The sequence below is a fragment of the Pantherophis guttatus genome, chromosome 6, assembly GCF_059756535.1.
Source record: "Pantherophis guttatus breed Tessera chromosome 6, ASM5975653v1, whole genome shotgun sequence".
NCBI classification, from domain to species: Eukaryota; Metazoa; Chordata; class Lepidosauria; order Squamata; family Colubridae; genus Pantherophis; species Pantherophis guttatus.
In genome coordinates, this window is record NC_142068.1 from 73473620 (window position 1) to 73496839 (window position 23220).

At 37.4% G+C, this 23220-nt stretch overlaps 1 protein-coding gene across 8 annotated transcripts in view; it reads right to left on the reverse strand.

Moving 5' to 3' along the window:
* The window catches only part of PCDH15 (protocadherin related 15), a 716117-nt gene that overhangs the window by 51935 nt on the left and 640962 nt on the right, over window positions 1-23220 (reverse strand). For all 8 annotated transcript variants that reach the window (XM_087871772.1, XM_060682279.2, XM_060682278.2 and 5 more), the window contains one exon: window positions 1417-1632. In XM_087871772.1, coding sequence (XP_087727898.1) covers window positions 1417-1632 — 216 coding nt within the window. The remainder of the gene's footprint in view (window positions 1-1416; window positions 1633-23220) is intronic.

Genomic DNA, 23220 nt, shown 5'->3' on the forward strand with positions numbered 1-23220 from the left:
AATGACTCAGGAAGCCTAAGTCACAACATAAAGTTTTTTTTTTTTAAAGTGAAATTGCCCCTTCATCAACTATCAAGGACTTGCAATCATGGCACTAAGCAGAGCTAATTCCAGTTTTGCTGTAAAGGGAGTTAATGTCACCGTGGAGTTAAAACCATTTCATTGCCTTGTAGTGGGAGAAGTATCACAAGGGATATCTGGCTTGCCCTGCTCCTAGCTGCATTACCATCATACTGATGTCTCTGCTCAGAACAGATGCCAAATATGATACAAAATATACTATATTTTAAGATTTTAACATTTTTGTCTAACTGTAAATAAGGTTAGACATAACCTGCAAGTACAAATGTGCATGCACATTCATGCACACCCACACCACAATACACAGTGCATCCATCCTTTCAGAGAAAGGTGTAAAATTCCCATAATTTCTCTCTCCAACCAATCCTAGTAAAAATTAAAAAGATGCATTAGATCATCATGCCAAATGTTAACTTTGCCCAATGAAAGCACAATGGGGACAACTACACATATGCATGATTTCAAAGGAAATGTAATGGATTTTTAACAATAAATTATTTTATTTAATAAATGAAGCCAAGTCTCTAGATGTAAAAAAACCAAATTACTGGAGAAAGAAATATACAGAAAAACAAAAGAAAGGAAATTAAAACAAAAACCAGACACACAGACACAATTCCAGATAAAATAAAATATTAGGAGACTGTAAATAAACATATTTATTATAAGCCAAATAAATATCAACATCTTTAAGTGGTAGATAAGATTTGTTTTTGCCATGCCACACATCAGGAACAAAAGATTTGCAGCTACCTGGTTGTCAAGGTGCTGCTTTAAAGCCTTTCCTGATTTGGGACCAGGTTATCTGAGGGATTGTCTCTTGCCAGTCACATTCACATGACCCATTAGAGCAGGGGGGAGGGCAAGAAATGCTGTGGACCCCGTCCTCTAAGGAGGTATATCTGGCAGGATCCAGAAGAAGGGACTTCTCCGCGGTGGCTCCCTCCCTTTGGAATATTATCCCCTCAGAAATTAGAATGGCCTCAACTTTGATACTCTTTCCTAAGTACCTGAAGATCTGGTTTTGCTAGCGAGCCTCAGTAATCCAGAATGGGATGGAGCCCATCAAATGCTCACTTGACTGTATGTTATCACTGGGGGAGATTCTTTTTTTATTTTTATCTACCGGTATATTGTTTGTAAGCTGCCTATTGAGCGAGCAAGCGGCTATATCAATTTTCTAAATCAATAAATAAATACCGCCACTAACTACAACAGAAGCTCAATATAATGCAATCAGATCAAGAAATTATCAGGACAAATGTCTGCAAAAACGGGAATCATTGTAAATAAAATGTACATAGATCCGGAAAGGATCTATTCAATCATACTTACAAGTACATCTGATTTGTTGCTCAACCCTTTTCCATAATTGTCTGTTGCGATGGCCTGAAACTTGAAATAAGATCGTCGCATGTTTTTGAACAGCATTGCTGTTTTGATCAGTCCTGTATACGGTTCAATCACAAAGCCTTCCTTGCCATCTTTGATTGGAGGGATGATGAGTCTATACTGCATGGCACTATAGTTGCCGGTGTCTTTATCATGAGCCTGATGGGTAAAAATGAGAGGTAACATGAGAAAAATAATCTATGTGGGGTCCTTGGTGCTCTCTGAATTTGGTTGTTTTTTTCCCCCTTGCAGACATTTCATTACCCAACTAGGTAATATCTTCAGTACTAGAAGAAACTGGGGTTTGCTCTCTGTTTAGATCCAGTAATATATTCATTTTAATTCATAAATATAATGTATTCATATCAGAGGTGGGTTTCAACAGGTTCTGACCAGTTCTGGAGAACTGGTAGCGGAAATTTTGAGTAGTTCAGAGAACCAGTAGTAAAAATTCTGACTGGCCCCGCCCCATCTATTTTCTGCGTCCCAAATCCCAGCTGATCAGGAGGAAATGGGGATTTTGCAGTATCCTTCACCTGGATTGGGGAGGGAATGGAGATTTTACAGTATCCTTCCCCTGCCACGCCCACCAAGCCATGCCCAGCAAGCCATGCTACACCAAGCCATATCCAGAACCATTAGTAAAAAAATTTGAAACCCACCACTGATCCATATTAAATAAACTAAACTAAAAGGTATTGTGTATTAATGACAGCACAAATTCTGAAATACAAACATTTTTCGTGCCAAACATTTTTTAGTATTATCAAGATTTACAAAAGGAGATCATCCAAAATGGGGAATTTGAAAGGGAGAATTTACAGAACGATAGGCGCTCACAGAATTGTCTAAAATATTACTAAAGCACATATGTTATCAGTGAAGAACACTTCTTCCATATTGATAGACATCCATGGGAAAGTTCATCCAAAATTAAATTTTAGAGTGCCACTGATGAAATGAAAAGGTTAAGCAATATTTAATAGTTTATTTAAGACATAGATCATGATTTTGCCAAGCCTGGATGATTGCTTACCTTTTCAGAAAGAGTGATACTTTACAAGAGAAACAGGCTTGGTTATTATTGTAAGCTGTATAACCATTACTATGCTGGATGTCTGACATGGAGACTTTAATCAGGATTTGAACATGGACTAGTTCTGTATTGCCCACTCAGTTAGAAGGCAATTGTAAAACACAAGTTAGAAACTAAGAATATTTAAAGAATGAATCTTTTCTAAAAATAAAGATTGACCTTGAAACCGTTGCGTAGAATGGAATTAAATTACTTTTTGCATTCCCCCCTTTCCCCCAGATATTAAAGTTTTCAGTTTAAAAACATATGAAAACACTCCATCAACTGTATATTTAACAACAAAATACAAAATAAATCAGTGTGGGTTTGTGTATGTGTGTGTGTGTGTGTGTGCGTGCGTATTTGTGTAGTGGGGAAAGAGATTCTGGCTTAAACCCACATTAAACCAGAGCATATATTTGGCTGTGTATTTGATGCATAATTTCTAAAAATTTAGAAATCAAGTAGAAACGAGGACAGCTTAATGAATGCACATAAATGCATATAAAGGTGACATAGATCAGAAATAGACCGATAGAACCGTCTCTAATTAGGACTTGATTAAAGTATCAAGATTTCAACTTCAGTGTAGCAGTGTAGGTAGCACTGCTTCTTTTTATCAACTGAATTCATATGTCTTTGTTAGTTATTCAAAGATCTTTGAACTGAACTGAAGATTTTTTTAAAAAATAGAATAGAATAGAATTCTTTATTGGCCAAGTGTGATTGGATGCACAAGGAATTTGTCTCGGTGCATACGATCTCGGAGTTCATAAAAGAAAAGATACATTTGTCAAGAATCATAAGGTACAACACTTAATGATAGTCATAGGGAAACAATCAATATAAATCAATATAAAACTATCAGAAAGAGTTTGTGTGCTGTCAGTATCAGAGTATGCCCTTTTTACCCTAAAAGAAAGATGGCTGCAATCCCCTTAATTTCCTATAAAGGCAAATATTTTTGTCACTTCATTAAGAAGAGATATATGATGCCTCAAGGCTTCTGATAGGCCTGTCAGAGAAGAGAAAGAACTACAGTTAATCTTAATGACAGTATATCTTTTCCTTTATTTATGTGGCGTATATTAATAGGCAGATGTTTTGACAACTCTCTATGAACAGATGCGGAGGAATGGATCTGCTTTATAACAAGGACAATTTTAATCTATTAATTAGATGGAACTGTATGTCACTGGCTGCACATTTACGCTCAGACTGAAGTATGTTTGAAATTTTTGTTTTCCAAATTAAGCACGGATTGAAGTCTCTTGGCACAAGAATCCTCATTATATGCTTTTTATTCATATATAAAAAGAGGAGCTGTTTCTTACATTCAGCAGCAAGAGAAAGCCGTTGTACATGAACGATAATGGCTTGTAAAAGTTTTGAATTAACAAATGCATAATTTGGTTTTGTTTAAAATTGGAAAAAACAAGCTTCTATGTGTAATTATGAAAGAAGAGACAAGTAATCTACACAACACATTCACGTTACACCTCAAGTAGACCATAAATGAGAAAGAGGATGTTTCAGGCTCACAAGAAACCAATTGGGTAGCTTCTAACTTCATTAGCCCACAATTAGAAATGTGACAAATAAAATTACCCACAGATTATGCTGAGACTGAATCACAGAGAATGAAAACCAGTAGTGAAATCCAAATCCAATTACCGGTTCTGTGGGCGTGGCTTGGTGGGCATGGTGTGGCTTGTGGGTGTGGCTTGATGGGCATGGAAGGGGAAGGATACTGCAAAATCTCCATTCCCACCCCACTCCAGAGGAAGGCTACTGCAAAATCCCCATTCCCTCCCCACTCCTGGGGGAAGGATACTGCAAAATCCCCATTCCCTCCCCACTCCTGGGGCCAGCCAGAGGTGGTATTTGCCAGTTCTCTGAACTGCTCAAAATTTCCACTACCGGTTCTCCAGAACCTGTCAGAACCTGCTGGATTTTACACATGATGAAAACCATAGGTCAGCCATCAGTCGAGGAAAATCTGTACAAAATTTTGATTATATAAACATCCTTACACTTAAGTAACTCTTTAAAAAAGGCATGGCAGACAAAAGCAATAGGTTAAAGTCTTCAGCTGTAAACTTGACGTATGCAATAGGATTTTTGGAACCCCTTTTTCAAAAGGCTTCCAAAGCCTGAAAAACACAGATAATTTCTTGCTCACTGTCATGTCTTTTATTTTTGTAAAAAAAAAAAAAGTCTATAGAAAAATGTCATAATCATTTATCAGAATGGCAATTTAGAATGATCTGCTTGTTTTTCTGCCTGAGGATGCCAAAGGACTGAACATTTACTGTATGCGCAAAAATATGCTATGCATTAGATGACTCAAAACAAATCAAAAAACGTCCTTGGGCATTTATAGTACAAGATAGCTTTCATTAGAACAATACAAGCTAGGGCTAGTTATGGAGATAGTGACAATAAAATGACATTGTTAGTGGTGTTAAAAAGTCTGAAGGAAGAAAGGATACCGAAATGCAGGAACAATTCAGGAACTTAAGACATGATGCCACACTGAGTTAGCAGGTGTAGCTTTTGAGACTAAAAATATACATCAGGCTGTCAATTCCTGCAGGGAGAAAAGTGCTTGTGTTTTAAAAAGCTATCATATTTTTGCTGGGAACTGTGATTGGAAACATCTGAATTTGCCATCTGCTTTAGTGCTGCTAAAGTTTAGCAGAAAAAGATCATTCGATTTATGATTCCCATTTAATATATCAGATTAAACAAAATTAAGAATGACCTGATAGAGTAGATTAGAATGGCCAAAAGTATTCATAGTAGCATCTTCTCCCCCCCACCCCACAAATTTAAGCAGCTGATTTGATGTAGGCTTCTTTTTTTTTAAGGACAAAGAATAGTTAAGTCTGATGTTTCTCATTGCCAATAAAATGGCCATTTTCCAGCAATTTTTTATTGAAATATCATAGATTTCATAATGTCTATGGCATTGTGGTGGTGAAATCCAGGTTTTTTTTACTACCGGTTGGTTCTATGGGATGGCTTGGTGGGCATGGCAGGGGAAGGATACTACAAAATCTCCATTCCCACCCCACTCTAAGGGAACGATACTGCAAAATCTCCATTCCCTCCCCACTTCAGGGGAAGGATACTGCAAAATCTCCATTCCCTTCCCATTCCTGGGGGAAGGATATTGCAAAATCTCCATTCCCACCCCACTCTGGCCCCAGCCAGAGGTGGTATTTACCGGTTCTCTGAACTACTCAAAATTTCCGCTACTGGTTCTCCGAACTGCTCAAAATTTCCGCTGTCGGTTCTCCAGAACTTGTCAGAATCTGCTGGATTTCACCCCTGGTCTATGGGGGTTCTCAGTCATCCAGGTCGTGGTTGTCCCAAAGGTGCTTTTTCAAGAGGCAACTGGACTTCCTTGTTTTTCTTTGAAGACATTTCGTTTCTCATCCAAGAAGCTCCTTCAGCTCTGACTGGATGTTGGGGAACAGAAGGATTTGTATTCCTTTCAGACAACTGGAACTGCTGTCCACATTTTGAAGAGAGAGGAACGCTGGTTTGAAAGAGGGCTCAAAGAGGCCATCTATGTCAAAATTGAACAGCCCTCTCTCAACAGAGGTGAATGCAGGGGTGGGTTCTACTTACCTTTACTACCAGTTCGCAGCAGGGCCGTGCGCACAGCTCGCTTCACTCATGTGTGTGCGCACTCTTCTGCGCATGCGCAGAAGCATTTTGATGAGATCAAGGTCGGTGGGTGGAACCTACCGCCAGTTTTACTACCGGTTCTATAGAACCATTGTGAACCGGGGGCAACCCACCACTGGGGGGATGGATATGACATCATCAATCTCCAGTCTACAACACAGTCCTTTCAGTAGTTCCAAAAAGGCTCCACACTCATTTGCACTACTCAGGTGATCCTGAGGACACAGATAAAGCTGAGTGGCCTCTCTAAATGAATGTAAATGACCAGCTAATTGCAAGGAATATAAATCTTTCCATTCCTCACCATCCAGTCACAGCTGAAGAAGCTTCGTGGATGAGAAGTGAAACATCTTCAAAGAAAAACAAGAAACTCCAGTTTTCTCTTTAAAAAGTACCTTTGTGTCCATAGAGAGAGATTTCTGGCAAAATCACCGTAATCCATCTTGAAATATGATATTTTTATTATGTTCTCCTTCATCTTTTCCTTTTAAAACATTTTGGTGAAGCTTTTTTCCCAATCTTCAGGCTCAATTCAGTCTCCCAAAAATAATAACCAAGAGCCATCTGTCAGAGATACTTTTATTTAATTTCATGCACTGAGCAGGATTAGACTTCATAATGTAATGGCCCCTTCCAACTTGATTAATGTATGGAGCACACAAAAATCTGAATTTATTTTTAGGAGTTCTTGGCCGCTCATGCCTTTACTACATTGAATGTCACTGCATATATATCCTTGTTTTAACATAGAATTATCAGTCTGTACTTTTCCATTTCCTGGAGGTAATAGCTGCTATGGGCAGATATATGTGTGTAACTTAATTGAGATTTTTTAGTCCATCAATGTGATTGATTCAATGCCGAACACTGTAAAATAGTGATAATTCTCATTTTACATTGAAACTGACTTACATCATCAAAGTAAGCATCTGAATTTATACCACCAAATGTATCACCACAGGCAGTTTAGTGTTGGAGGGATAGTTTTGCAACGAAGCTGATCCTTTGTACTTGTTCTCCTATTGATTTCAACAAGTAGAAATAGCAAGAAAGTGACTCCTTTTTTCTTCTTACTCTTTTTCCTCTGAATGGATCCCTTCCTTCCTTCTGCCCTCCCTCCCTCCCTCCCTCCTTTCCCATCCTTCCTTCAATCCTCATTCTCATCCATAAGAACTGTAAGATCAGCAGTGCGGGCTTTTTAGCTAAGCGTGTAATTTTCTTAATAACTTTTAGCTGACTTATCGGATATTAAGCAGACTCTGGATGTTTTGAAACTATTATGAGTGGTCTAATAATCAAGAAGCTTCAAGCTTTCAATTTATAGTATTCTGACTTAAATATACACAAAGGTGCTAGAAGAAATTAGCAAAGAAGAGAAAAGCCCTATTTAAAATTAGGGCCAGAAATAGAAGATGCTACTTCTGCAGGAAATATACCCATACACAGATTAAATGCCCCAGAATAGTTATGTTCTGGTGGGAAATAAGTCAAGCCCTACTTCAGAGCGGGTGACTCATCAAGGCACAATACAAAGCAAAGCAAAATGATAAAGCTGGCAGGAAGAAACTCTGGTCCCAAAACAGAGAAGACTCTTAAACTAGCTCTAAAAAGCATTTTTACATGCATGCGTTGACTCTATTATAACCTGTAATTTAATTAAAGAAAGGTAGAGATTTACTAAATTGGACATTAACTGCAAGGCTCCCCATTTACCTATCAGATGGAAAATTAGCTTTTGCTGAAGGCAAGACTGCACTGTTAAGCAAAAAGAAAAAAAAAAGAAAAGAAAAACCACATTTTTTAAAAAACAACCACAGAGTATTGATGCTTTTGCCTATTCCAGTTTAGATACTCATTTGATATCAGTGAAAGATGCCAGTGAAAGAAACCACGATAACATTACAGATTTTGTAATTTATACATATTATAAATTGAAAGAAAAATGCTGTTTTGTCAGGGAAGGACTTGAATTGCTTATGAGAGAGACTGTCAAGGAGAGTGGTCCGTTTGAAAGAGATTACTGTATGTAAATGGAAAACATCTAAAAATGTGAAACAATGTGCATGTAAAGTATGCCAGAATGTATAGCACAAGGGATTAGGTCAAGGTGTTTCAAATGCAATATCTCAACCTAAGTGAAAATGGGGATTTAATCAGAGGCTTAAAAGCAGAGGTTTCAAAGGGAAATATTAGTGTTTGTACTGTCTAAAGGCAAATGAAATCTAACCCCCACCCCCACTTTTCTTCAGTGAAAGGAAAGAGTCATTCAGAGCTCTTTAGAGATGATTTCACAGTGGTATCCATGAAGACTAAAGCTCCAGAGGAAAACAGCTGTCTTCTGACATTTATTGATATCTCTGAATATAGAACATTGAGCATAGAATAATAGAGTGGGAACGAACCTTGGAGCTCTATACATGCTTGTGAAGAAGGCACAGAAGAGGCTGAACTTCCTGAGAATGCTCAGGAAGATAAATCTATCTCAGCATCTCCTTCTGTCCTACTATCGCAGCACCATTGAGAGTGTCCTGACATACGGCATTCTTGCATGGTATGGGAGCAGCTCTGTAGTGGACAAAAAAGCTCTACAGAGAATCATTAAATCTGCCCAGAATATCATCGGGCTCCAGCTACCAGCCCCGGACAATATCTTCAAATCTTGCTGTTTGAGGAAGTTGCATAACATTCTCAGAGACTCTTCCCATCCTGCTTACAATCTTTTTGGACTGTTGCCTTCTGGCAGGAGATACAGAACAATTAAAACTCACACCACACATTTTCTGAATAGTTTTTATCCCAGAGCTATAATTGCACTCAACAATGAACTAAAGGGCCACCATCAGTGAGCTGTTGGACAGCATTACTTGATTGTTGTGTGGATGTTTGGGTGGTTTAGGGGTGGGGAATTGTGGTGGGTGGGACTGTGTTTGGGGATTGTTATGTGTATTGGACCTGGTCTTTGGGTGTTAAGTGAATTTTGTTGTATGGGTATACTGTATATACATTTAACAATGACAATAAAGTTGTTGTTGTTGTTGTTATTATTATTATTTATACATACATACATAAAGTGTGTGTGTATAGAGAGAGAGGGGGGAGTGAGGGAGAGGGAGAGAGAGAGAGAGATTCACTGTGAAAGCAAAGAAGACAAGCTCCTTCTCTGTGACACTATTCTGAAGTTATATTCTAAAGTAAGAATCCTGTCTTTTGCTCAAGCTCCTGCTGGGGACATGAAAGGAGTCCCAACGGGGCATCCCCTGAGCAACAGTGATGCCACCGTCTAATCCTTTCTACCTGGAAGCACCTCTGTGCCTCCAACATGTGTGTGATGCAACTACAAATTAAGGAGAGAGAATCAGGTTTTGGCACACACAAAAACCAAAGTTGTCTTTAACCATAAAACAGCATTCTTGATGCATCTTGGAACTGCAAGTACAGCTCTTATAATTTTGGAGTGCAGGGCTCCCAAGATATTAAACTTTGTAAAAATACAAATTGGAATGCCATAAAGAAGCAGAGAGATTACTTTAGCAAGAAAAACCTTGCAAGCTGCAGGAATAAAATGTTCTCTCTTTGAATAGAAGAAACTTAAGGCAGCTGTGGAGCTACCTTGGGCCACACTTTCCTGATAAGAGAATGTGAGCTCCAAGATAAGAAAACTTGGAACTATACCTCAAGATATTTATAAGTATATACCTCCTCTGTCGGGGTCCCATTAATTTTCCATTTGTTGTGTTGTGCAAACACTAGTGCCTTAGTTTTTTGCCACAAGTTGTTCTTTTAGATAAAGGAAGCCAACATTTCAAAGCCCTGCTCATTCCCACCTGGGAGACTGACAAAATTACTATACTGCCTGCACATAGCAAGGCTCAAATTGCACCATCTGCTAACATTGGAGAGTAACGATTAGAAGATGAGAGAGTCTGAACGGTTGTATTGGTTGCCAGTGTTCTGACCTAGGCTTCCTGATATAGTAAAAAGCACACAATTAGTCCCAAAACCCCTTTTCTTTATTTTAACGGCTGTGAATTCCTTCCATTCACAGCACCAAGAGTTTATAAATAGTCCAGCAGAAGTGTGCCACAGTCCTTCAGATAAGGCTGGTAAACACCCACCTTTATCTTCTTTGACACGCTGCCAAAGACCTAATTGGCAATTATCTTGGCAAGGCCACATGGAAACACAGAGTCAAAAATGGAGCTTCAACATACAAACCAACACCATCCACAATGTTGTTTCCTGCAAAAGCCCACGTGCCTTTGCTCTTCCTTTATGTCTTATGGGAGGGACCAATCTCCAAGCCTTACTCCCAAATCATCCCTTTTGTTTTAACTGTTCTTGCCTTCTGGCAGCTCTGCACATGCGCGCACTAGGAACAGGCTCCCCCTGTTCCTCTGCCTCGCTGATGTCCGACTCTGGAGGTTCCGGAGTCCACACATAACTCCCAGATGTCCCTAGCCCCATCTCTGCCTCTGACACAGAGCCTTCGTCTGAGCCTTCCCCAGACTCCAGGACTGGCCCATGTTCCCTCCCCAGCCTCCTCACTGTCTGACTCTGCTGCCAGCTCCACAGGCTGCTGGTGGACCACAATAGCCAGTTAGAAAGAAGGGGGTCTAGAATACAGTGCGTATAGTCAAGGCTATGGTGTTCCCAGTTGCAGTGTATGACTGTGAAAGTTGGACCATAAGAAAGACTTAGTGCCAAAGAATTGAGACCTTTGAACTATAGTGCTGGAGAAGACTCCTGAGAGTCCCTTGGACTGCAAGGCAATCAAATTGGTCAGTCCTAGAGAGATCAACCCTGACTGCTCTTTAGAAGGCCAGATCCTGAAGAGGAAACACAAATACTTTGGCCACCTAATGAGAAGGAAGGACTCACTGGAGAAGAGCCTAATGCTGGGAAAGATTGAGGGCAAAAGAAGAACGGGACGACAGAGAATGAGGTGGCTGGATGGAGTCACTGAAGCAGTAGGCGTGGACTCCAGAGGATGGACTCCAGAGGATGGTAGAGGACAGGAAGGCCTGGAGGAACATTGTCCATGGGGTCACGATGGGTTGGACATGGCTTCACAACTAACAACAACAGAATATAGAGGTCTTGTCTTACCCATCTTTTGGAGGAAATAGTCCAGAAAGATTCAGGTAGGAATTATCAATGGACCTTCATCCTGAGTTATGTAAATGTTTTGATAATAAGCTTTCAGAAAAAAAGAAGATAGTAATAAGATTGTGAAACACCTAAACAGGGAGATGGAATGAAACAATAACCTCCGATCTTGGCATTCGCACAGAAAAGAGCCTTGGTAGTACAATGGTCTAAGGCACCCTGTTATTAAGCTGGTTATTAAGACCAGATGCCTGCAATTACTGCAGGTTCGAATCTCGCCAAGGCTCAAGGTTGACTCAGCCTTCCATCCTTTCTAAGGTAGATAAATTGAGGACCCAGTTGTGGGGGCAATAAGCTGACTTTGTATAAATATACAAAAGAATGAAGGCTATTGCTTAGCGCATTGTAAGCCGCCCTGGGTCTCCGGAGAAGGGCGGCATATAAATCAAATTAAAAATAAAATAAAATAAATAAAATAAAATGTATGTCAGAGCTGAAGACATAATACATATAATACATTTGGAATACACCGGTGGAGTAGAAGCCAGGGTGGTACATTAATGGAGATTAAGTTTTAAACACAGGGTGATAAATGATGAGCATTCTATTAGGAATGCAATTGACACACTCTTTTGCTAAAAGAATGATTACTAAGCCAGACTGTTACCATAGTAGTGGAAATCTTGAGCAGAAAAGTGAATGCTGTGTTCAACAGGATTGGTTTGCAGTCCAACACAGGAAAGAGGTACCCTCCATAGCACTTAGACTTATATACCACTGCTGGCAGTGAGCAATGAATTAGCCTGCAATACTGCATCACCACAGCTCAGTCTGTTTCAGACTTTGCTTCCTTCCTAAAATATATTTATTTAGAGATTTATGTACTCAGGAAATCTGATTTATCTTGACAGAGCTCTTGAATACTGAAGATTTTGGTGCAGTTTCTGGGAGGCATGGAGATCTATAGCCCACCATTCCCTTCTATAACCTGAATTTGCGATTCAAGGACTCTGCGGCAGAGAAGGGGGTGGGAAAATGATTAGTAATGGCATGAAACATTAATTGTTTGTGAGAAATATTATATCATTACTTAAGTTAAACCTAGGAGAATTCAGAGTTTAGAAAGTATTTTGACAAAATTACTACTTAACTACCGTGTTTCCCCGAAAATAAGACCCTGTCTAATATTTTTTTGAACCCTGAAATAAGCGCTTGGCCTTATTGCCATGCGCTCAAAAGCCCGATTGGGCTTATTATCGGAGGATGTCTTATTTTGAAGGAAACAGGGTAATTAAAAACTGAATAATGCAAAGGACATTGTTTGACCTCTCATTACTCCTTGTCAGAAAGTCTAGAGAAAAGGTGAGCAAAAAAACCAAACATAACTTAAGGCATTCTATGTTATAACCAGATGTTAATGAACTGTAAAACACTGAGGGAATATGTCAACACTATTAAACAGAGAACCTCAGTCTTTTAATTAATCAATTACCGGCTAATGTGTTAATTGAACCTTGTAGACTGAATAAAGAAATAACACTAGATAATGCAGAGGGGGAGAATGTCTGCAAAACAACTGAAATGCAAAATATTTAAACAAATTCATGCTAAGAACCACAGCAAATTCCATAGACAAATAGATGCAACTATTTTTTAAAATACTTATTTATTATGAAAAGGATGTGTATGTAATGAGATAATATTTACTCTCAAGCTAGCAGCAAGGATGGGATCGTGATGATTGATGGTGGTCTGATTCTTTGGACTTAAAGAGTGCAAACATGGAGGCAAGAGTATACATTTAATTCTAAATTAAAAAAAGCCGAAATGCACATCAGAAATATGAATTCATGTCATCTATTCTATTTAGTGCACGTATGAAAGTAGGAATTCATAGATGAGTAATAATTACATGTTATATTTCAGTGAATGGTGATAGTGAACGACCTGGTGATGACTTTAAGAAAAAATGTATAATATTCTGAATGAATATGCTAAAACGTTGTTTTTGTTGTTGTGAATTGATGAGATCATAGGGAGAGCCTTCTGTCCCTCCGGGCCTTGATATCATTATGGATTGTATCCACAATTGATGAAGAATTCAGTTTTGATTGCCATTTTACTATTTTAGTAGATTTTAATGAAATAAATTATTTTTAGATTGATTGATTGGAGTTTTTGGTTCTTTTTGTATACTGCTCAAAATCACATAGCATGACATTGGGTAATTACAGAAATGCTTAAGTAAATAAATAAATTTAATTTAATTTAATTTAATTTCCAATTTATATACCGCCCTTCTCCCTGAGGACTCAGGGCGGTGTACAGCCAAGATAAAAAGCATAGAATACAAATATTAAAAAATATTAAAAAAACATTTAAAATATATATATAATTTTTGGCCCGAAAGTTAAGAAATCACAGACTGATTAAAAGAATTTAAAAATAAGAATGAGGATTATAAATATCTGTGTGTAGGCCTATTTTGATTATGTTATTTAAACTTAATCCCATTTAAATGTGCATGTGGCCAAGGGAGGCATCCACTTCGAAAAGCATGTTGATTAGATTGTGTTTGTGATGAAAAGTTGTGTAGAATTAATAAAGAAAACAAGGCTGATGGAAGTTTTAGAATGTGGGACAGATCATTTTTCAGTGATGGCAAAAATGTTCCTGAGGAAAATGGAGAAAAGGTTGAAAAGAGAAAAAAATAAAATGAAAGAATAGAATTGTAGCAAAACTCTCCTTGTAAGTATTTGCATGTGTATGTCTATTAATCTTAATTAACTATTTATTAATCTATTAATTATTAAAATGCTCAAATTATAGTTAAGTGACAGAATATACTTTTTTCTGAATTTATTTTTATTTTTTAAAAATAATTGGTTTAGATAGTAAAATAAGCTGCTTTAATTTATGTTGTATGTATGCCACTGAAAGTGCATGCATATATATATATAGAGAGAGAGGGGGGAGTGAGGGAGAGAGTGAGTGAGTGAGGGAAAGAGAGGTATTGATGGTATATATTTGAGAAATGCTTTACATTTATACTTTCTCAAAATAGGTATTTTATTAAGAACCCTGCAATAAATATAAGGATAGATTTAAATTTGTTTCATTAGTTTTCTGATGCAATAGGATTAAATTTGTAAAGTTAAAAGATACATTTATTGCACATTTTTTTAAATTTTTCATGAAATATATGTGAACTGATATAACTCCTTTCCTCTCTGTTGTTATTCATTTTAAATTCATTACTCTTTCAGAAAGGCTTTCTTTTTATTTGGTCCAAAACATTTAATTAAATTTAATAGGAGACTGCCAATAATGCTATACAAGAGACTATATTTCTGGTTCATATTGTATTTCAGCACAGGAAATAGAAGTATATCATTACTCTTTGGATATTTGAGCTACAGCAATGTCTTATAGTCAAAATATCAGGAATTAATTTCAACTTAAATTACTACATAAGCATCCATCAGACAGAAGCTTTTTTTCATGGCTTTCAGATAAATAAACGGAGATCACTTTAGAAGCATGTAACTGCTTTGCTTTATTTTATTCCAATGCACATAAATTCCAATAGTAAAAATTAATAGTTATAAAAACTAATCATCTGGGATAGTTAAAATTACACAACTATAGAGAGAGGTGTATATGGTAACTACAAGAGTACACAAGCGAGAAGAACTTGTTATTTAGCTCCAAATATATGATATAATGTAGAACTGTCTTCTCCAGTTTGCAGTTACGTGGAAACTAAGGCATTCAGAATTCCCAGAAATCATGGCTTTTGAAGATCCAACTTTAAAACATTTTGACATGTTGAATATCAATGATAGATAGATGACTAAAAATGAATGGAGATTGAAGAAATTTATTTGGATAAACTGTTCTTCAATTAAAAATGATCAATTGTTTTAGACAGAATGTCTAAACCTTGTTTATCCATGTTCTTAAATCAGAACTCTAGATATGTAGCCACAGTAATGCAGTCATTAATTTTGAGATGTATAAGACACAGATAATTGAATAAGAAAACAGTCTAGCTGGCTTTGGCAACCTGTTCCCAGAGGCATTCTTAAGAAAGAACAACTTATCAGGAGCAAAATCTCTGCAGTTGACTCAAGTAATGAATCACTGAACTGAATGTAGTAGTTTTCTTAGTAAAGTACCTTCTCATAAAAGACTGGTTGATGGGGTTCACATATAGGACCTTCTTGACTTACAACCACAACTGAGCCAAAATTTCTACTGCTAAGTGAAAATTGGTTAAGTGAATTTTGACCCGCTATACGACCTTCTTGCCACAGTTGTTAAGTGAATCACTGCAGTTGTTAAGTTAGCAAAATGGTTGTTTTTCTTTTTTAATTTGATTTATATGCCGCCCTTCTCCGGAGACTCAGGGCGGCTTACAATGCGTTAAGCAATAGCCTTCATACTTTTGTATATTTATACAAAGTCAGCTTATTGCCACCACAAACTGGGTCCTCATTTAACCTACCTTAGAAAGGATGGAAGGCTGAGTCAACCTTGAGCCTGGTAAGATTCGAACCTGCAGTAATTGCAGGCAGCTGTGTTAATTACAGGGTGCTTTAAACCACTGTACTACCAAGGCTCTACCAAGGTTGTTAAGTGGATCTGGCTTCCCCCCATTGACTTTGCAAGATTGCAAAAGGGGATCATGTGACCCCCCAGAACATTGCAACCTTCATAAATATGAGACAGTTGCCAAGCGTCTGAATTTTGATCACATGATCATGGGGAATGCTGTAACAGTCGTAAGTGTGAGAAATGGTCATAAGGCACTTTTTTCACTGCCGTTGTAACTTTGAATAGTCACTAAACGAACTGTTGTAAGTCAAGGAATATTACACTACTCTGTTTGCCTTTCACTTAATATGATGCTTGGAAACTTTGTTTATAAAATCATTAAAAACAAATTATGTTTTGTCATGAATCATGAACCCAGCTGTTCTGTACCATACAATCTGCCTACTGGTTCTTCTTGGGCAGGAAAGGTTAAAAGAAGCTTTGAGCATTTCTAAGCAAGAAAGAATTTTGATATGTTCCTGAATCACAGAGTATTTGGGTATTGGTTGATTTCTGCTTTGTACCTCTATCCTGTTTTCTGATTTGATCTACCAAACCATTCAGATTCTCAGGAGGTTTCAAGAGAGTATAAAAAAAAAATAGCAATAATAGTAACGTGTAGAATAAGAACATAATGGTGCTGAAGAATTACATCTTAAACTCCTTTCAGAAGAGTTCAGTTTTGCTCTCCTACGGAAAAGGTGTAGTTTAACTTTTAGATGGAGGCTATTTCAAAGAAGAGGTCCCAAAGTTAAGATATAAAAGCTACTTGCCTTAGCCCCTCCTTGCCTTATGAAAATGGGGCATTTCCAATATCATGTTCTATAGGGAGTCCTTGGACAAGCTGACAATCCTTCAAGTATCTTGATGCTAAATAATCTAGACTTCTGGTTTATCTGTTAGTCCTTACAAGCGGCTTCTCCCGCAGGTCTTAATAAGTCAATTCTTCTCCAGCAACTGCCCCTGACTACTCTGATTCTTTTGGCTAAGGGGAATAGACAGTATCCAGGCCTGGGTACAGCACGGAAACGGCATTGGTCGCATTGGTTGATGATCTCTGGAGGGCTCGGAACAGGGGTTGCTCCTCTGTTCTGGTCCTATTAGATCTCTCAGCGGCTTTTGATACCATCGACCATGGTATCATGCTGCACCGGCTGGAGGGATTGGGGGTGGGAGGCACCGTGTTGCGGTGGTTCTCCTCCTATCTCTCCGACCGGTCGCAGTCTGTGTTGGCAGGGGGGCAGAGGTCGACCTCGAAGTGCCTTGTTTGTGGGGTGCCACAAGGGTCGGTCCTCTCGCCACTCCTGTTCAACATTTATGTGAAGCCGCTGGGTGAGATCATCCATGGATTTGGGGTGCGATGCCATCTGTACGCTGATGATACTCATCTGTACATCTCCACCCCAAACCATCCCAACGATGCCCTTGAAGTGATGTCCCACTGGAGGCCGTGCGGGTCTGGATGGGGAGGAACAGGCTTCGACTCAACCCTTCCAAGACCGAGTGGCTGTAGATGCCGGCATCCAGATATAGCCAGCGGGCGCCATCGCTGGCTATTGGGGGCGAGTCATTGACCCCCACAGAGGGGGCTTGCAACTTGGGCGTCCTCCTGGACACACGGCTGTCTTTAGAAGAGCATGTGACAGCCGTGGCCAGGGGGGCTTTTTATCAGGTTCGCCTGATACGCCAGTTGCACCCCTTTCTGAGTCGGGATTCCTTATGCACAGTCACTCATGCGCTCGTCACTTCTCGCCTGGACTACGCTAATGCTCTCTACATGGGGCTCCCCTTGAGGAGCACCCGGAGGCTCCAACTGGTCCAGAATGCAGCCGCGCGGGTGATCACGGGAGCGACATGGCGCTCCCATATAACACTTCTCCTGCGCGAGCTGCACTGGCTCCCGGTGGTCTTCTGGGTGCGCTTCAAGGTGTTGGTGCTCACCTTTAAAGCACTCCATGGCTTAGGGCCAGGGTATTTATGAGACCGCCTGCTGCTACCGATAACCTCCCACCGGCCAATACGCTCTCACAGAGAGGGCCTCCTCAGGGTGCTTCGGTCAAGCAATGTCGGCTGGCGGCCCCCAGGGGGAGAGCCTTCTCTGTGGGAGCACCCACCCTCTGAAACGAGCTACCTCCCGGAATATGGCTGATTCCGGATCCCCGCAGTTTCCGTAAGGCCCTGAAGACATTTTTATTTCAGCAAGCCGGCCTGGCCTGAATAGGTTTTATGGGTTAGTTTTTTAATTGTATTGCTAGGGGTTTTAAATTAGGGTGGCCGTTTAATTTAATTTATTTTTAATTATTTTAACTTTTATATTGTATGTTATTTTAATTCTCGGCTGTTCACCGCCCTGAGTCCCTTCGGGGAGAAGGGCGGGATATTAATTAATTAATTAATTAATTAATTAATTAATTAATTAAATAAATAAATAAATAAATAAATAAATAAAGCACTGTGGATAACATTTTCTGTTTAGTCATTACAAATGGCTTTATTTTTTTGGAAAATATTTTGAAACTCTACTCATCTATCTTTATTTTCTCACATTATGAGTTACAAGATTTTGTTTTATTTTCTTAAGTTCCCCCCCTCCTCAAAAGTACAAATCTTAATCTAGTGGAAAACAGAAAATGTAAAAATGATACCTTTCTTACTCAGCAGAGCAGCTCTCAGCAGTCATTTATCATAATACTGCTTACTAAAAGAATAACATTTATGTGAATGGTGTTTAAAGAAATGTTCTAACTAATATATGTTTTTAGCAAGACATGGTTATGCTTATGGCCTGTAGTTTTGTCCATATTAGTGTCAAATTTGAAACGTGCTGTATAAATAAAGCCAGTGTGGTATAGTAGTTATGATGTTGGACTAGAAGTAGGGATGCCTAAATCCTGATCCACTTCAACACATGGACATGCTGTGGAGTGACTCCCAGTTCAACCTACTTCACAGGATTATTTCTATATTATTTATAAACAAATAATTCCCTCAACACTGTCAAACTATTTACTAAGTCTGCACTACTATTAATCTTCTCATTGTTCTCACCACCCATTTCCTTCCACTTATGACTGTATGACTAACTTTGTTGCTTGTATCCTTACGATTTATATTGATACTGTTTCCTGATTGCTTATTTGTGCCCTATGACTATCATTAAGTGTTGTACCTTATGATTCTTGATGATCGTATCTTTTATTTTATGTACACTGAGAGCATATCCACCAAGTCAAATTCCTTGTGTGTCCAATCATACTTGGCCAATAAAAAATTCTATTCTATTCTATTCTATTCTATTCTATTCTATTCTATTCTATTCTATTCTATTCTATTCTATTCTATTCTATTCTATTCTATTCTATTCTATTCTATTCTATTCTATCAAAAATAAGGTAGGAGCAACAAAGATGATTATGGTACTGGAGGTTAAAACATACGAAGAATGGTTGCTGGAATTGGGTATGTCTAGTTTAATGAAAAAAAGGACTAGGGGTGACATGATAGAAGTGTTCCAATATCTAAAGGGCTGCCACAAAGAGGAGGGGGACAATCTATTTTCTAAAGCACCTGAAGGCAGGACAAGAAGCAATGGATGGAAACTAATCAAGGATAGATCCAACCTAGAAATAAAGAGAAATTTCTTGACAGAACAATTAATCAGTGGAACGACTTGCCTCTAAAAGTTGTGTGTTGTCTAACACTAGAGACTTTTAAGAAGAGACTGGACAACCATTTGTCTGAAATGGTATAGGGATTCTTACTTCAGCAAGGGGTTAGATTAGAAGACCTCCAAGGTCCCGCTGTTATTCTGTTATTCTATTCTGTATGATCCCAAATTTATAAATACATAAATAATGACGATTCAAAACTTCATAAGATCCATAATTAGTTTCACTTTGACACATCTTTTCTTCTTTGTGGACTCTCTTTTACATTACAAAGGAGACTTCCCATCACACATTAACCATACTCTTTGGCAGCTCAGTATGGACAAAAGTGGTCTTTATTACTCTTTTTCTTGTTTATTGGGACAACTGAGTATTGGTTTCTCTTTTGTTAAATGGTATGATATGCTAAATGTGTGTTTACTTTTAATGCAACTGGTTTTAAAAGCCACATGATAGCTTGATTCTGGCATATGGAAATAATATTTTAAAACTGTACTCTACTCCTTAAGTTTCAATTTCTCCCAAGGAAGAACATTGCTAGTGATGCCTCTGGCAGCTTCCCATCCTTCTCCCAGTCTGGGAAAAACAGAACACATCTGAAGAATCATCTATTTGGCTCGTTTTTTACTGAGAACATGCCACAAATGGGAAGAAATAGCGGTGAGCAAAGACTCACACCTGTCTTAATAGCAGTAGGGAGTAATTAGCTTGGTTTGCATTTTAATCTGAACATATGTAAATAGCAGCTTACATTTCTCAAATTTATATGGCTGGAAAGCAAAAAAAATCTAGCTGTGGTTCTCAACTGATTCTACACTGATAATTTGGCAGCACTATAGGCCACAAATGTCCAATGTACTCTCATTCAAAATAAAAACTCAACCACACCATGACAACTCTTCCTTTTAGGATTCAATTAAGACACATTATTTGGAAAAGGCTGTTTATCTAATATGATCAACTAATGTACTAGAATCTGGCTCAGAATATAAAACATACAATGCTTCTGAAGAGTTAAAAAATCTCACTTCAAAATTTTCTGATATTTCCTGTTTTCAAGTTTTCACATACATTTATCATTGTCAATGACCTGCCGAGAAACTCATAGGAATAGCAATAATAACGGAACATTTCTACCTCAGCAAAAATTTGGAGCCTTTTTTTTTACTCAAGAGATCAACTCTTTCTTTTCTTACATCTTATTTTAAGTGTGCATTTTAATGATTCTTCCTATTAAATTTGCACCGATAGAACTTCCCTTTCCATTAAAATGCAGAACTGAGCTAAGTAATCAGAAATATCCCTTTGATTTTGTTTTTAGTGTAAGGTTTGAACTTCAAAATCAAAATGGCTTTTTTTTTTTTAATCCTTAGCTTTATTCATTACCTCAGGCTTTCTCCAATGTAAGAAGAGCTGCTGTGAATTTGGAATTCAAAAATTCTATACATATTTTTAAAATAGATTTAAAGCCAAAAATATTCAGTTGTATAGTATTTTGTTATTTATTGGTTGTTTTCCCGTTTTTATAATGGCCTCACATAAAATGTAGAAATGATAGAATCAAAAAAATCATCAAAACATTTTAGTTGATCATATTGATTTGACAGCTTCAGAAACACCTAAAATGCTTGGATGTTTAAAAGGAACTATATTTAAAGTAAAAACAACAATTTATTTTTGATCAGAAATTTAAATATATGACTAACATTAATATTACTAGTTATTTATTATCTGTATAACAAGGCATTTACAATAAATATCCAGTTTCGGGAGATCAATAAAAGTTTAAAGAAGTATTTCTTATAATTTAAAACAACATTAATCTGCCTGAAAATGTTTTCAGTCTACTGTATATCCCAAACAATGTTTAAAAAAGAATGCATATTAGATTTTCTGTGATGGAGGTGTAAGAAATTTGAGGGCTCTTTTAATTTATATGATTTGTTCATCTTTCTTATGCTCCATACTGATTTAGGAGCTCAAATTACGTTAAATTATGAAACAACCAAATTAATTTTTTTGCAGTAATTAATGTGGGAAAACCTGGAAGAAGGAGTATTACATACATCGTCTTAAAATCTTAGAGGGAACCTAACATACAGCATGGGAAAGGTATACAGATGGTATACTTATATATGAGCATAATATAAAGAAATTAGATATCACAATGAATATGCACCTTATAATCACACTACTATTTGTCCAACAAATAAAATGTCTTTATAGTCATAGTTATATAATATGATAAAATTGTCCTATGGAAAGATACAAAGTATGAGAAAATATTTATTTTTCAGACAGTACCCAATGTTCTGTATGTAGCTTATCTCTACATTCAGAAGCAGGGAGGATTTGATTTAAATCGAGTTGATTTAAATCACAATTTAAATCATGATTTAAATCACTAGTAAAAAGGCTTGATTTAAATCAGCTCGATTTAAATCATAATTTTTAAAGAGCAACTGTCATCTCTGCTACTCCTTTGACTCACTGTTGACTCACCGATAGTCCCAGTGTTGCAGAATATACAGCCTCATGCTACATAATAACTAAGCTCCATTTCATGCTGAATAAACTAAATTATTTATGTATCTTAAATAGAAAACTATCTTACGATAGATTTTTACCCCAAAAGTTTTTTATTAAAATAAATTCGATAAAAATCAAAAAAATCCAATTTAAATAAAATAAAATCCGATTTAAATAAAAAAATCTGATTTTTTTGATTTTTTTAAAAACATCATTGATTTTTATCCACCCTGTTCAGAAGTGATTCTGTTTTCAATACACAAAATAATTCATTATATTTTTTTTAGATTTAGCTTGTTATCTACCTCATTTTGTATTTTATGTACAATAATGGATCTGGAAAAGTGTATAAACTTTTTTTAAATAGAAAAGTACTGCCAAACACCTACTTTCTAAAGAATTCTGTCTTCCTTTACCCCCTTTTTTTAGGGCTAAAAAATCCAATGGAACAACAACAGCAGGTGTTTCTTCCATTTTTTATTTCAGGCAGTTCTTAATTATGGTAATTCAGAGATATTGCAGCTAGGCTAAGAGCTACATTGAGCTACATAAACACACTTCTCATCAATTACCTTTTCCAGCCTTCCAACTGGTAGCAACATTAAATAGCATCTTCTGGGAAGATTGCAAAGATACAGGAGTTCAGATTTTGAACTCATAATGGCTAAGCAAGAATAATTATACCTTAAAGAATAGGCAGCATATATTAGAAACTATTTATTATATCAGTAAGTACAACAAGTTAAAAATACTGGATCTGACTGGAAGTATTAACAGCATACTTTGGGAATAAAAAGAAAGCAGTAATTTTTTTTAAAAAAACCCTTCATTTATCAAAACTCAAAAGAACAGAAGCTGCCTCTGTATTTAAGTGAGACGAAAACATATGAAGAACAGTTGCAGGAATTGGGTATGTCAAGTCTAGTGAAAAGAAGGACTAGGAGAAACATGATGACAGTGTTCTGATATCTGAGGAGCTGCCACAAAGAATAGGGGATCAAACTATTTTCCAAAGCACCTGAAGGAAGGACAAGAAACAATGGATGGAAACTAATCAAGGAGAGAAGTAACGTAACA